Source organism: Eumetopias jubatus, unplaced genomic scaffold (genome assembly GCF_037043125.1).
Source record: "Eumetopias jubatus isolate StellerSeaLion01/CBP00866 unplaced genomic scaffold, mEumJub1_p1.0 scaffold_2, whole genome shotgun sequence".
Classification (NCBI taxonomy): Eukaryota; Metazoa; Chordata; class Mammalia; order Carnivora; family Otariidae; genus Eumetopias; species Eumetopias jubatus.
Window position 1 is genome coordinate 62,005,018 of NW_028274808.1, and position 14,852 is coordinate 62,019,869.

A 14,852-nucleotide genomic window follows, 5' to 3' on the forward strand; every position below is an offset into this window, starting at 1 on the left:
CCAAAAGACAACCGACAGAAGGGAGAAGATATTTGCAAATGACATATCATTTGTATCCAAAACCTATAAAGAACTTACCAAACTCAACACTTAAGGAGCAAATAATCCAGTCAAGAAATGGGCGGAAGACATTTACAGATATTTCTGCAAAGAAGACAACCAAATGGCCAATGGACTCATGAAACCGTGCTCAGCATCACTCTGCATCTGGGAAATATAAATCAAAACCACAATGAGATACTACCTCATACCATTCAGAATGGCTAAAATTAACAAGTCAGGAAACGACAGATGTTGGGTCGGATAAAGAGAAAGGGGAACCCTCCAACACTGTCGGTGAGAATGCAAACTGGTGCAGCCACTCTGGAAAACAGTATGGAGGTTCCTCAAAAAGTTGAAAATAGAGCTACCCTATGACCCAACAATTGCACTACTGTTTATTTACCCCAAAGTTACAAATGTAGTGATACAAAGGGACATTGGCATCCCAGTGTTTATAGCAGCAATGTCCACAATAGCCAAACCATGGAAAGAGCCTAGATGTCCATTAACAGATGAATGGATAAAGAAGGTGTGGTATATATATACAATGGGATATTATGCAGCCATCAAAAAATGAAATCTTGCCATTCATTTGCAATGATGTGGATGGAACTAGAGGGTATTATGCTGAGTGAAATAAGTCAATCAGAGAAAGATAAGTATCATATAATCTCACTGATATGAGGAATTTGAGAAACAAGACAGAGGATCATAGGGGAAAGGAGGGAAAAATGAAACGATGAAACCAGAGAAAGAGACAAACCATAAGAGACTCTTAATCTTAGAAAACAAATTGAGGGTTGCTGGAGTGGAGGGGTGTGGGAGGGGTGGGGTGACTGGGTGATGGACATTGGTGAGGGTATGTGTTGTGGTAAGTGCTGTGTATTGTGTAAGACTGATGAATCACAGACCTGTACCCCTGAAACAAATAATACATTGTATGTTAATAATTAAAAAAATAGTTTTCAGTAATCCAAAGCTGAGAGATTTCAAGAAATGGTAAAGGAATTTCATGACACAAAAGGTAATGATACCACACAGAAATTTGAATCTACATTTAGGAATGTAGAAAGCCAGAAATATGTAACATGGGGGTAAATATATTTGACAACATAAGAAATCTGTTTTTAGTCTCTGCTTCCTGGTCCTGACATGGAGCTCCTAAACTCTTGTAAAATTTCCTGGGTGATGAGGATGATAGGAGCATCTTACATAGAGTGCCTATATCCCTCGGAATTCCTGGGTGATTTGAACATCTTTTGTCCTAATGAGGTGACACTTGGTGGGCTCCTAGAGAACTTCTTAGGATGATGGCTGGTTACCATAAAGACTAAGCAGTGATTAGAAATTTGGCACTTTCAGCCCCACACTCCATTCTCTGGTGAGGGAAGAGAGGCTGAAGATTGAGTTAATTGATCATGCCTACTTGACAAAGGCTCTATAAAAATCCCTAAGCTAAGAGGTGTGGAAAGCTTCTGAGTTGGTGAATGTATCCATGGGCAGACAGGCTGACACACCACAACTCCAAGGGAACAGAAGCTCCTGCACTTGGGACCCTTCCATATTTTAGCTTATGTACCTCTTCATCTGTCTGTTTATTTCTATTCTTTATAATTTCCTTTATGATAAACTGGCAAACATAATTTCCTTTATAATAAACTGGCAAACATAACACATAAAGTGTTTCCGTAAGTTCTGTGAACTGTTATAAAAAAGTATGGAGCCTAAGGAAAGGGTCCTGGGAACCTCTAATCTGCAGCCAAGTTGGCAGAAGTGTGGATATGCTGGGAATCCACTACTTGCTATTGGTGTCTGCCTGAGGGGGCACTCTTGTGGGACTGAGACTTTAACCTGTTGGATTTGCACTAACTGAATAAAGTAAAAATTGAATTAAATTATAAGGCACTCAGTTGGTTTCCACAGAGTATTGGAGTTTTCAGAAAGTCTCCACAACTCTAAACACATCCTATTTTTCACACCAGTTAACTGAGTTATTATCTTACTGTCACTTGTAATGAATGGAAAATAGCAAATAAAACAACAGCTGGTCTACCGAAATACCTGTTAAAGCTGGTTTAAGCCTGACAAAGAAGAATAGTTGAAAGTAAATTTTTAAATTATGCTTCAAAACACTGACATCTCATGAAATGCTATTTAGGACACAGAGCTTTAGTGGGGCCTGTGGCTTATCCAAAGAAACACACACTTCGATTGTTTGTACCTTGGCTGCACACCCATTCTGTCATCCCTCTATATCTGTGCCCATATAGTGCTCTCTGCTGTCTCCCATTACAGCATATTTGTAATTGTGAAAATTGTTTTGAGGAAAACAGAGGATAGAGTATCTGTGTAAATTACATGATAGTTATCCTTTCTCAGGATACGTATTCCTTGTGAAATACCATAATCACCATGGTTCCACAAAGATACAGAGTGTTAATGATGTTATTATTTATTATGTGTTCATTTTACTTCTGGTAAAATTTCTTTGGATGAAGATGAATCGTATTTCTTTATTAATGGACATTATTATTCAGTAATACCTATATACATCTAAAAAGGCATTCATCATGACAACCTATTTATTAAGAAAAAGTTTGAACATTAAAAAGAATGGAAATGTATCTAATATAAATTACAATAATAAGTGCCATTGAGTGAATGCATAATTAGTACTAGCTGTTTTATATTCTGGTTAATGAATCCTCATAACTACCCTGAAAGGTAGGTATTACCATCCCCACTTTGCTCTGAAATGAATTACCCAAGATGAGTTTAAAGCCTTATTCCAGACTGTTGAGAGGTGCTCTGACAGGAACCAACTATTATGTTCCTTTATATTGCTTGCTGCTAATTGTGGCTTTTAGATTTAGCTAATTATTTTATATCTTTCCCTTTAGGATTTGATACCAGTATTTTGCCAATTTGCAAGGATTCACTTGGTTGGATGTTTAATAGACTTGACACAAACTATGACCTGCTACTGGACCAGTCAGAGCTCGGAAGCATTTACCTTGATAAGAATGAACAGTGTACCAAGGCATTCTTCAATTCTTGTGACACATACAAGGACAGTTTGATATCTAACAATGAATGGTGCTACTGCTTCCAGAGACAGCAAGGTAAAAGATGAGACACCTACTAATGCAGATAGTTGACCTGCATGTCAAATTTTATCTATCTCTTCATGATTTAAAAAAATAGTTCATTTTACCCAATTCATTTTAGTAGATATTTTTCTCATTAGAGTGTTTAATAAAAGAGCAAATAAGCAGCATGTTAAACAATATAACTCTGCTAGGGATACAAAACAGGCTAAACAAGATGAAAAATAGTAATTAATATTTCATATTAATGCACTTCATTATAGTTTTCATTATGAACCACCAAGAAGCACATAGAGATATGAGAACATAGATATTAAAAGTAATCATTAAAATTAATTTGCTATCTGCTTTGCCCATGGTGTAAAATAAATGGTTTTTTTGACACTATACTGTGGAGTTTTAATGTTCTATTTTGTGATCTTATTAAATGAGCTGAATGAACCACCGCATTCACCATAAAGTTATTTTTACTCATTTGATTTTAAAATGACTTAGCCTTTCAAACTTTTAAAAATAACTTAGCTTTGTAAAAATTCACTAGCATAGAAAGTATCTTGATTCTCTGGAAGAGGCAAGATAACTGGAAGTGTTGGGGTGATGCTAGTTCTTTAGACATCATTCTTTACTGGGAAATGCAATGTAACATTGAAATCATGCTTACACAATCAATCTAATGGTGATTAGAATTAAGTAGCTAAGAGAACAAGATTCAAAAAACTCACATTATGATAAAGTTTGCTGAAACTAAGGAAACAATAGTATGCATAATTTTGATGCTAATCTTAAAAAACAAACTGGGAATTAGTCTAATGTGATACACCTGCTATTGTTACCTCATTTTAAAATTCTTGATGGCTTAGAGAATGTACAAGCTACATTAAACTGTATTAATTATTCTCAGCTTTTCATATGAAAAACTAACATATGTGTTAGTTTTAATCTTTAGATTAAAGTCTTTAAGACTTTAAATCTTAATTACTTCTCCACATAGTAATAGTTTAGTAACTAGGAATGAAATGATTATCCATAAATTAATTAGCAGTGAGTCAATGGCAGGATCTGTAGAGTAGTTTAACTACTTACAAATTAAACAAAGTATAAAACTTAGATTTTCTTTATTAAAATACTTTGAATCCTACACACACACACACACACACACACACACACACTGTTGATTTTACTAACGCATATTTGCTTACTAGGTAATTGCCTTTTCTAAAAACCTACATGTTAGTTTTATTTATTTTTTATTTTATTTTATTTTTTTAAAGATTTTATTTATTTATTCGACAGAGAGAGACACAGTAAGAGAGGGAACACAAGCAGGGGGAGTGGGAGAGGAAGCAGCAGGCTTCCCGCAGAGCAAGGAGCCTGATGCAGGGCTCGATCCCAGGACCCTGGGACCATGACCTCAGTCAAAGGCAGATGCCTAACAACTGAGCCACCAAGGCACCCCGACATGTTAGTTTTAATAACTAGTGTACATTTAAATCATTTAAAAAATAGAAAAGCAAATCCTGGTAAACCACTATAAAAAGATATGTGGTCTTTTTATTATGTTACTTCAGTTAATTATTTTTAGTGTTATGATGGCATATTTAGTTGTTTATCCATGAACATTTAAAAATATTATGAAAAATCCTGGAAGTTTCTTCCACAGAAATAAATACTTTCATCTTGAAACATTTCTGGATTTTGCAACAATATTTGTAGAACTGATTAAAAGTCCTCAAAGAAAAATTTTGCTTTATATACTTTTCATTCATTAAGTAGTATTTACCCAAAGTGTTAAAATCTTTATAGTCACGTGAAGATCTCTGAATTCATTTAATACATGGCAGAAATAAGCAAGTAAAAGGATTTATACATCTTCCTCAAAGGTTAGGAGAATTTGGCTAATTATGTTTACTACTCTAATATACTAGAAAATGTTACAAAAGCTCTATCAAGGTAACTGACAAGAATAAAAATAAGAATTGGCTCATTAAGTAATTTCATGAAAAAGAATAACCATTTATTTAAAAACATGTTTTCAAATGTTTCACCTTATAAAAGAATGTGTTTTTCCTCATTATTTATTCAATAAAACAACAAATTATTTCGCTGTAATTGGAATAAAATATATTTGCCTATATGTTAGAGTAATATGTATAATATATATAAATATATAATATATAAGTAATAGTTATAGATACATAAATATCTTTGCAAGTGATTTTAAGTGATAGTTGAGATCTTAATTAAACACTCCAAGGATACCTAAGGTAAAGGCCAGACAGAGCTACCTTATAAATAACAGGAAAAATATTTCAAAATCAAATATTATGTGTATATGAACAGCTGAATCTGTCATGATTTCTCTAGAAATGTTTTTTGTTTTTGTTTTTAAGAGAGAGAGAGAAAGTATGAGCAGGGTGAGTGGCAGAGGGAGGGACAGAGGAAGGAGGAGGAGGAGAATCTTTTTTTTTAAAGGAAGGACTTTTTTTTTTAAGATTTTTATTTATTTGACAGAGAGAGAGAGACAGCGAGAAGGGGAACACAAGCAGGGAGAGTGGGAGAGGGAGAAACAGGTTTCCCGCCGAGCAGGGAACCCGATGCGGGGCTCGATCCCAGGACCCTGAGATCATGACCTGAGTGGAAGGCAGACGCTTAACGACTGAGCCACCCAGGCGCCCCGATGGGGAGACTCTTAAGCAATCTCCTTACCTAGTGAGGAGCCTGACAGGGACACAGGGCTCTATCTCATAACCCTGAGATCATGACCTGAGCTGAAATCAAGAGTCAGATGCTTAACCAACTGAGCCTCCCAGGCACCCTTCTCTTGAAATTTTAAAATGTTCCTCCATACATAGCTTGTAGGACGGGTACTCATGTTTATTCTGTGAGGTTATTAATCAAGAGTCAGATTCAAACATACTTGGATTTTCAGGCAATGTCATAGCAAACATATAGAAATATTATTTTTACTTTGCAATAACTAGCCCATAGCAATTAGAAAAACTGCTTTCAATATAATATTGAAACTTCAGCTCGAATTTTTCCTCTGGGTTCTAAATATTATATTTAGAGGGCAGTAAATTTTTAAATGTCTAGTCTGTAATCTCATACTATGTAACTTGAATCCTATTACTTTAATACTTAGTATTTAGGAAAAACAAAAAGATAAATTGGATCAATTTCAAAATGAAGTAGAACAATAAGCTAATTATGTAGACTTTTCAAAAAAATTACTTTTTCTTTTTTTTGAAAGATCAGATTCTTCTTAATTTCTAGAAATTAAAAAAAATCCAAAATGCTAAAAGAATAATTTAACAAATATCCATATACCCATCACCCAGAAATAAAAATTGTCAATATTTTATAATATTAGTGTCAAGATTTTTTAATTAAAAGCATTATAAAGTTGAAATCTCTTTTGCATTCCATGCGCAGTCCAATCTCCTCTCTCACTCTGCTCTGGTTGGCACCATCAAATCTAGTTTCCAGTCCACTATTTGTACATTTACATGAACACATATGTTTTGACGAACAAGTCACACTATTGTGTTTATTATAAAATATGCATAGGGTGTCATACTGCTTGTACCATTCTGCAACTTGCTTTTCTCCTCCCAAATATCACTGTTTTTTTAAATAAGTTTTTCTTTTTTAATTCCAGTATAGTTAACATATAGTATTATATTAGTTTTAGATGTACAATACAGTGATTCATCAATTCTATACATTACTGAGGGCTCATCATGACAAGTGTACTCTTTAATCCCCACCCCCTATTTTCCCCCATCCTTCCACCCACCTCCCCTCTGGTAATGCTCAGTTTGTTCTCTGTAGTTAAGAGTCTGTTTCTTAGTTTGTCTCCCTCTCTCAAAAAAAAATTATGTTTTCTTCACATTTTAGATTTCCCAAGGAAAAAGACTTGTTGATCTTATAAATTTTAACTATAAAATATATATTAAGCACTTTGTCTCATTTCCTCATTACACTTTGTTACTTGCATGCAAATTTAATAACTGAATATTGTAAAATTGGTGTAATAATTTTTTAAATTATTTGTTAGCTATACCCTGCCTTTTCCCTAAAAAGTTGTAGTATGGGGAAATAGGAACTAGTTTATTGGTTTGCTGTTTCAATAATTTATGATGCATTTTTATATAGCAAGTTTTTAGAAAATGGGTTAAAATACACTGAACTGTTTGAATATTATAAATTAGAAAATATATTTATTATATAAGAATATATATAATTATATATATAGTAATACAAGTCAAGCTATATTGTTTCTATTTAGAATTTTATATTTCTCTGAAAAAATTTTCCTTTAGGTGGTTGATTTTGAGAAAAAAGTCATACTTATTTCTAAATTTATTTTTTAAAAGATGGCATATTAGAAATTATGGTATATTATGTCTTGCTTCCACATTGTATACATACTTAAACTATCTGAATGAAACTAAAAACCAAAGCCTGTCAGCATTATTCAGTATCAAAATTTATAATAGTATGTCTGATATAACTTGAAAGACCATTGACTTTTTTTAGATTACTTTTTTAGTGTAAAGCTATTTATCTGTATCATAGAGACTTTTAAATGAGGGAAAAACATAATCAGTTAATTGGGCACTAATCCATCAGTGCCCAGCAATGAATTGAATCAAATCAGCAGGACTTACATTGCTGATTTGATTGACCCTCTAAAAGTAAATGGTAAGGGGGCGCCTGGGTGGCTCACTCGTTAAGCGTCTGCCTTTGGCTCAGGTCATGATCCCAGGATCCTGGAATCGAGCCCCGCATTGGGCTCTCCGCTCAGCGGGAAGCCTGCCTCTCCCTCTCCCCTCCCCGTCCCCGTGTTCCGTCTCTCCCCGCCAAATAAATAAAATCTTTAAAAAAAAAAAAGTAAATGGTAAGAACCATTTTTCATCATATAAATATTTCAATCATTCTTTTTTTCATCCAATTTGGTCTCTGCAGAAAATCAAGATAATCTAATATCAGTAATTAGGAAAGCCATTTTCTTTTTTTAAAGATTTTATTTATTTATTCGAGAGAGAGAATGAGATAGAGAGAGAGAGCATGGGGCAGGGGAGGGTCAGAGGGAGAAGCAGACTCCCCGCCGAGCAGGGAGCCAGATGCAGGACCTGATCCTGAGACTCCAGGATCATGACCTGAGCCGAAGGCCGTCGCCCAACCGACTGAGCCACCCAGGCGCCCCAGGAAAGCCATTTGCTCTCTGCATCTCTGTCCCTCTGTCTCTGCCTCTTTCTTTCTCAGCGTATGCAGATAGATACACATATATGTATCGATATGTAGGTACTCTATAAAAGAAATTAATATATAATATGTGTCTTTTTAAGCCATGTAAAGAGCAACTTAATTTTGATAACATAGAAATTATACTTTTTTGTTTAACTGTAATCCTTGAAGGAACATTTTTAATGTCATTGCAGACCCACCTTGCCAGATGGAGCTCAGCAATATTCAGAAGCGGCAAGGGGTAAAGAAGCTCCTAGGTGAGCAATAGATCATTCTTCTGAAGCTTTTATTGCTTACATAAATAACCCCAGGGAAACAGCAACATAAAATCAATATTAATCCAACAATGATAGACTACACTGAATTTCAGTAACAAAATTTATGAAGTTTTTGAAAGCCATTAAACTTACTTTTATTATCTTACCTATTGAAAGATATTACGTCTGTTTTATTACCCTAATATAATGTTCATTTTGAAAGTTATTAAGTGAAAAAGAGATTTAAACAATGCTAAAGTTAAAGCATCAGCAGAAACTTTAATAATAAATCTATTGTAAACAATTCAAGAATAATGACATGTATATATATATATAGAGAGAGAGAGAGAGAGTCAGAGACAGACAGACAGAGACAGACAGAGAGACAGAGAGAGAGAAATGCGTGAAAGATGGGTGAAAGCATGCCCTGAGTACCTCAGGGAAATTTGAACAGACTTTTTAATATTTTTCAACAGCACTTTTTACTAACTTACTTTTAGCAAGTAAATATATGTATTAGATAGTTGATCGATAGATAACAAATTTCACCCAAAGCCTTGAAATATTAAAATAATCAAGAGATTATTGAACTACTATGCATGATTATTTTGTTTATTCTTCTAGAAATACAATTTTTAAATAAACTCTTGTTCAAATAATTTTAAAGAAATTTTACAAAGATTGGTTTGCATACATAGTTTGCATACATCCTTTATTCAGCCTCCCCCAAAGTTACCATCTTATTATGCATCAAATAACCATTGTCTATTTGTCAATTCTAAGAAATTAACATTACTATGATTCTATTAATTAAGACTTACACTTTATTTGGATTTCACCAGTTTTCTCACTGATGTCTTTTTTCTATGTTAGGATCCAATGCAGAATACCACATCTGTGATGCTTTGTTTTTTTCCCCATATATATTAATGCCCTTGAGTACTTAATGGCACAAAATTTTATAATGTTTTTGAATCTTATTATTATGACATGCTATCTTTGTAATTACAATATTGTGTGTTTAAGTGAGTTTTTTATATTACTTGAAAATCCATAGTTCAAAATGAAAAGGCTAATTGTTGTAATAAAGATTTTTAGATGTGAGGAATTACTAATGATAAAACTACAATGTGTCATGTTTCTTTTAGCTCTGTTACAAAATGCATGCCATACCACAGCCCAAAAGTGAAATAATGCATTCATGCATAGGTTTCTTTGTTTCCACAAAGCAAAATTTATCCATGGACAATGGGAGAAGCCATTGAATTTCAGTTGAAAAATATTTTAGATTTGATCAAGGATTAAAAGTCAAGATTTGATTATTTGAAATTACAAAATATAAAAACATATTTAGTGCCCATTTGGGAGGAGTCACTTCTATTCTTTTTATATAATAAACATGGAAGTTATAATTAGAGACCACTGAATGCCAGAAATGTTTCTTTTAATTTGAGCGGAATAATGGCACTTATCTGAAAACTGACTAGTTGTTATACAGGAGTTAGGGTGCCACCTGTCCCTATTTGTGGGGTCAGTCTTGGTTGATATCTGTAGTTCTAGTGTGATTCTTAATAGTGCTCTCTTTCATTTTCAAAAGATACTGGCATAAAGTATAAATTAAATGGTCACACTGACTATACATCATAATGCTTTTATGTCAAATATATTCAAATTATGGTAGCTTTTTAAGAGGTAGAGAAAGAATGTTGAAAATTGTTCTAATTTTTGCTTGCCTTAAATCCATGGAAGATTTTCCATATTGGTAATACTCTACTTCATTAAAAGGCCAAATCTTTCAAAAGATTTACAATTTTAAAATTAAATTGATTATTTATATATCAGAATTTTGGAACTTTTTAAAGAGATAAAATTATGATCCCATATGGTTATGAGACTAAATGAATTGAAAGAATTTCATGTTTTATTGATTTATTCTGTAGGCTTTTTTTTTCTTTCACTAGATAAATATAGTGTGATATATATATGGTCACTGAGGAAAAAAAAGTAATGGTTAAGAAAGACAAGAAAATTTTCTACTTTCCTAAACTTTACATTGTTGTGTTGATGTAAACATTGAAGAAAGTGAATTCACTTCTAAATTATCAATTAAATGTTTATCATTAGCCATGTGCCAGATACTATGTTAGATATTGTAGATGTGAAAATAAATGTCTGTCTTTCCCACTAGACTGACTTTAAGAGTTGTTAATATAACAATCAAAACCAAGAGAACCTAAAATTCCCAATATAGAGGATATCACAGTGTAGTGGTGGAAACAAGCAGTGATAAACTACACACACACACACACACACACACACACACACACACACGACATAAGAAGTATAACAGAAATCCTCCAGGTTAAGAGATGGCTTCACATTATGGGTCATATATAAGTCAAGTCTTAAAATGTAAGAGGGAGGGAAGGGGAAGTGATTACAGATCAGAAAAAAGATAAATGAAAAGATGAAGCAGTATTGAATTTGGGGAAAACAGTTTGATGTGGATGGAAAGAGCTTAGAATATATGAACAAAAATTTGGGGAAATGAAAATAAAAAGTTGGCAGCGATGACGGTAAAAGGTGTGGTATGCCATGCTGAGTGGTCTGGATGATTTAATACACATGGCATTAACTAAGTTCTAATCCTGTGTTATGCCTCTGAGAACCATACCGTTTGCAAAATGAGAAAGAGGAATAGTAAATTTGCTTAACAAAAGAAACATAATGGCCTGCTCCATGACAGCAGTGACCTTACCTATCTTGTTCAACATGAATCACTAGTTCTCAACCTGGAGTGGGAACTCCATGCATATATGTCTTGAATGAACTAATGCATAATTGGTGATCATCAAAAAGGAGCACAACTTATTTATAATGTGTGTGTGTGTGTGTGTGTGTGTGTGTGTGTGTGTGCGCTTCACAGGACAGTACATCCCCCTATGTGATGAAGATGGTTACTACAAGCCAACACAATGCCATGGCAGTGTTGGACAGTGCTGGTGTGTTGACAGATATGGAAACGAAGTAATGGGATCCAGAACAAATGGTGTTGCAGATTGTGGTAAGAAGAAGGGTTGTTTATTTAATCTTTCTCAAGCACAGGAGAGGTTCTTAAGAATCTCATTCATTTGTTCAAGATCTCAATGAAGACATACTCTATGCAAGGAATATTAAATATATTGGGGGAGGGATGGCAAAAAGAGTCATTTCTAGCATATAAAAAACTTGCATAAATAATAAATGGAATGGCAAAACTTGGGTATTTTAAGATGGGTTCTTTTCACTACTCCAAACACAGAAATGATGTTAAGTACCTCCTGTTTTCTTCTCAAGTAAGGCAGACCCTTGTCACCCACTCTATTCCAGGTCAGCTAACCCTAGCATGTGCCTTGTCCCCATATAGCACCCTTTTGTCTGTCAATTTGGAAAAATTGACTTAGGAAGTATGCAGGCAAACTCACAAATAAAGGCTAACATTTTATAAGTAAAGGACCATCGGTTGAAGCTATCTGAGCATATTTCTTTTTATTTGGGTGGAAAAAACATAGTTTAAATGTTTGAAGGGTAATTATAATTAATATTCTAATTATTTTTATGAATATGATGTTTATGTATAGACCTAAAAATAATACTACAGTTAAATTGAGCATCACATACATGTATTTGAAAGTTGTAAATGTGGTATCTTTTTTATTTCATAAAATATTTTTTCAGAATTCAAATTTTAAATAAGTATTCTTGTTTGCACAATGGTGGTTTTCACTGCAAAAGCCATTTAGCTGTACACACACAAAAACACAACATGCACACTCACATGCTCGTGTACACACATATGTACTAGTAATTAATGGATTGTGTCTCAATTAATATACATAACCAAAAATGAAAATAAAGTATTTGGTCAGTCTTATATTTTAGATAATGATTAATTATCTCCTTTATACAATTTTTTAAGAAATATTTCATTTATTTATTTGGGAGAGAGAGTAGAAGCAGGGTGGGGAGGAGCAGAGGGAGAGGGATAGGCAGACGCCCCGCTGAGAAAGGAGCCCAACGGCAGGACTCGATCCCAGGACCCTGGGATCATGACCTGAGCTGAAAGCAGACACTTAACTGACTGAGCCACCCAGGTGCCCTCTTTAAGTCAATTTTTAAACTGACAGACTGTGATTGCTTAAAAAATATAAATGGTAAACTATATAAAGGTAATTTCATCTAGTGCTTAAATGCCTGTTCTGCATTTATTTATTCCATAACATTTTTAGTAGATTGGTTTTGGTTTTCTAGCCAGTGTTATTAGATTTAAGTAGGATGAAGTAGTATTCAGTACATGCCTAACATAACTTTAACACATAAAGAACATATCTTTCTAATATATAATTTTAAATGCCTGCATTATTAATTACAACAATTATCAGTGATGCCTGTGATGGATAAAGAATTTTAACTTTTTTAATGTTGTAAATGAAAGTTATATTGGAGACGAATTCAATGAGTGAAGAGGGAAATTGTTTTGAGGACATAACTTGAGTTTTCTTAGCATGTTGAAATTATTAAGAAACATGATGTAGGAGGATAGAAATAACACTGTCCTCACATAAGATATGGAGATTTCAGTGTGTTGTATTATGATATCAATTTATAAACATTGGATTACATTAATAGGATTTGTTTTAATTAGCTACCAAAAACTTGTAAGACTAAAATATTAGAAAGGGTAGAAGATAAATACACACTAACATTTGAGGAGTTGAAAAATAAATATAATGAGATATATGTGCATTATGGCCTCCATAAATAGTAATGAATGTATTTCTGAATATTTTTTAAAGTGCTGACTTAGCTATGTTAGTTTTCTATTGCTGTTGTAATAAATTTCCATAAATTTATTGGCTTAAACCGTACAGATACAGTTTTATATGTCAGAAGTCCAACATGGGTCTTTAACTAAATATTATCTGCATACTTTCTAGAGGCTCCAGAGGAGAATCTGTTTCCTTGCCTTTTCCAGCTTCTGTAGGTTGCTCACATTTCTTGGCTCATGGACCCTTTCTTCCAACTTCAAAGCTAACTATGTTGCATCTCCTTGACTCTTTGTAGTCACATCTCCCTCTGATTCTATCTGGGAAAGGTTCTTTGATTTTAAGGATGCATGTGATCATCTGTGCCCACCTGAATAATCCAGGATAATCTCTCCATCTCAAGGTCCTTAATTTAATCACATCTGCAAAGTCCTTTTTACCATTTAACATCACATTCACAGTTTCAGCAATCAGGAAGTGATGATCTTCAGGGAACAATTATTTTGCCTACTATACTAATAGAAGAAATTTAATTTTTTTTTGTGAATTTCAACATTTCACATGGACTTCTATAAAAACTGAGCTGAGATCAATATTACTGAACTGAAAATATCGCATATCAGATCTCATTGATTCTGCTTTTTAGCGCACAAATTTCCACAAATGCTAGAGAATGGATTTTTCCTTATCTTTGTTAAATAAGCTAGAGAGTAAAGTAAAATTTTATTAATTTGCTTAATTTATTTAAAGATTTTATTTATTTATTTGTCAGAAAGAGCACGCATAAGCAGGGAGAATGGTAGGCAGAGGAAGTAGGAGTCAGTAGGCGTTGGTGTGGGACTCAGTCCCAGGACCCGGGGATCATGACCTGAGCCGAAGGCAGACACTTAACTGACTGAGACACCAGGCATCCCTAATTTGCTTAATTTTCATCATAATTTTATATCCCCCAGAAATTATCCCACTACTCAGGCAAATAACATTAATAACATTAATGCTTACTTTTTTCCCTAAGCTATTGATTTTGAGATCTCTGGAGATTTTGCAAGTGGAGATTTCCATGAATGGACTGATGACGAAGATGATGAAGATGATATTATGAATGATGAAGATGAAATTGAAGATGATGATGAGGATGAAGGGGATGATGATGATGATGGTGATGACCATGATGGATACATCTGATTGATGAGAGCTGAGATCAATATATTCTACATTTCTATTATTTACAAAGTGGTAACCTATTGGAATGACCTTCTTGCCCCAAAACAAAATGATTCTAAAACTCACATATATTTTGTATAATTATTTCAAATATTGGAGCTAATGTCATAGAACTTCATGTTTAAATCAGAATCATTGACTTTGAGTTTTGATATGCCTTAGAGAAA

General features: G+C 33.7%; 1 protein-coding gene across 7 annotated transcripts in view; it reads left to right on the forward strand.

Moving 5' to 3' along the window:
• SPOCK3 (SPARC (osteonectin), cwcv and kazal like domains proteoglycan 3) overlaps positions 1-14,646 on the forward strand; it is a 458,737-nt gene extending 444,091 nt beyond the window's left edge. For all 7 annotated transcript variants that reach the window (XM_088019553.1, XM_028104387.1, XM_088019552.1 and 4 more), the window contains 4 exons: positions 2,943-3,164; positions 8,594-8,656; positions 11,583-11,720; positions 14,477-14,646. In XM_088019553.1, coding sequence (XP_087875679.1) covers positions 2,943-3,164; positions 8,594-8,656; positions 11,583-11,720; positions 14,477-14,646 — 593 coding nt within the window. The remainder of the gene's footprint in view (positions 1-2,942; positions 3,165-8,593; positions 8,657-11,582; positions 11,721-14,476) is intronic.
• The last annotated feature ends 206 nt before the right edge of the window (positions 14,647-14,852 follow it).